This window comes from Cariama cristata, unplaced genomic scaffold, assembly GCF_000690535.1.
Source record: "Cariama cristata isolate BGI_N322 unplaced genomic scaffold, ASM69053v1 scaffold26004, whole genome shotgun sequence".
Lineage (NCBI taxonomy): Eukaryota > Metazoa > Chordata > Aves > Cariamiformes > Cariamidae > Cariama > Cariama cristata.
The window spans coordinates 2,227-2,493 of NW_009613870.1; the positions used below are offsets into that span (position 1 = coordinate 2,227).

The 267-nt window shown below is 62.9% G+C and overlaps 1 protein-coding gene across 1 annotated transcript in view; it reads right to left on the bottom strand.

The window, feature by feature from the left end:
- The window catches only part of LOC104160935 (proprotein convertase subtilisin/kexin type 7-like), a gene marked incomplete at its 3' end in the record, with an annotated part of 1,728 nt that extends 1,561 nt beyond the window's left edge, over positions 1-167 (bottom strand). Inside the window, 2 exon segments of the mRNA XM_009699196.1 lie at positions 1-15; positions 17-167. The exon segment at positions 1-15 is cut by the window's left edge and continues 316 nt beyond it. Of these exon segments, the coding sequence (XP_009697498.1) occupies positions 1-15; positions 17-156 (155 nt within the window).
- Between the last annotated feature and the right edge of the window lie 100 nt (positions 168-267).

Consider the following 267-nt stretch of genomic DNA (forward strand, 5'->3'; position numbering starts at 1 on the left):
GGCGTGGGGCCGGGGAGCGTGCCCCCCGCCGCCGGCCAGTCCGTCTGATGACGTGAGGGGGATCCAGGCAGTACTCAGCCAAAGGCACGTGTGGATACAGAGCGTGGCCTCCATCCCTGCGCTCCATAGCGGCACCCTCTGCTTCCAATGCGGCATCAGACAGGCGGGCTGCAAACAGTAGAAAATAAAACCGGTGAGAACATGAGAACATCTTCTGACCCGGAACAGGGTGGCCACGGCCTCACCTGAAGGTCCCATGGAGCCCCA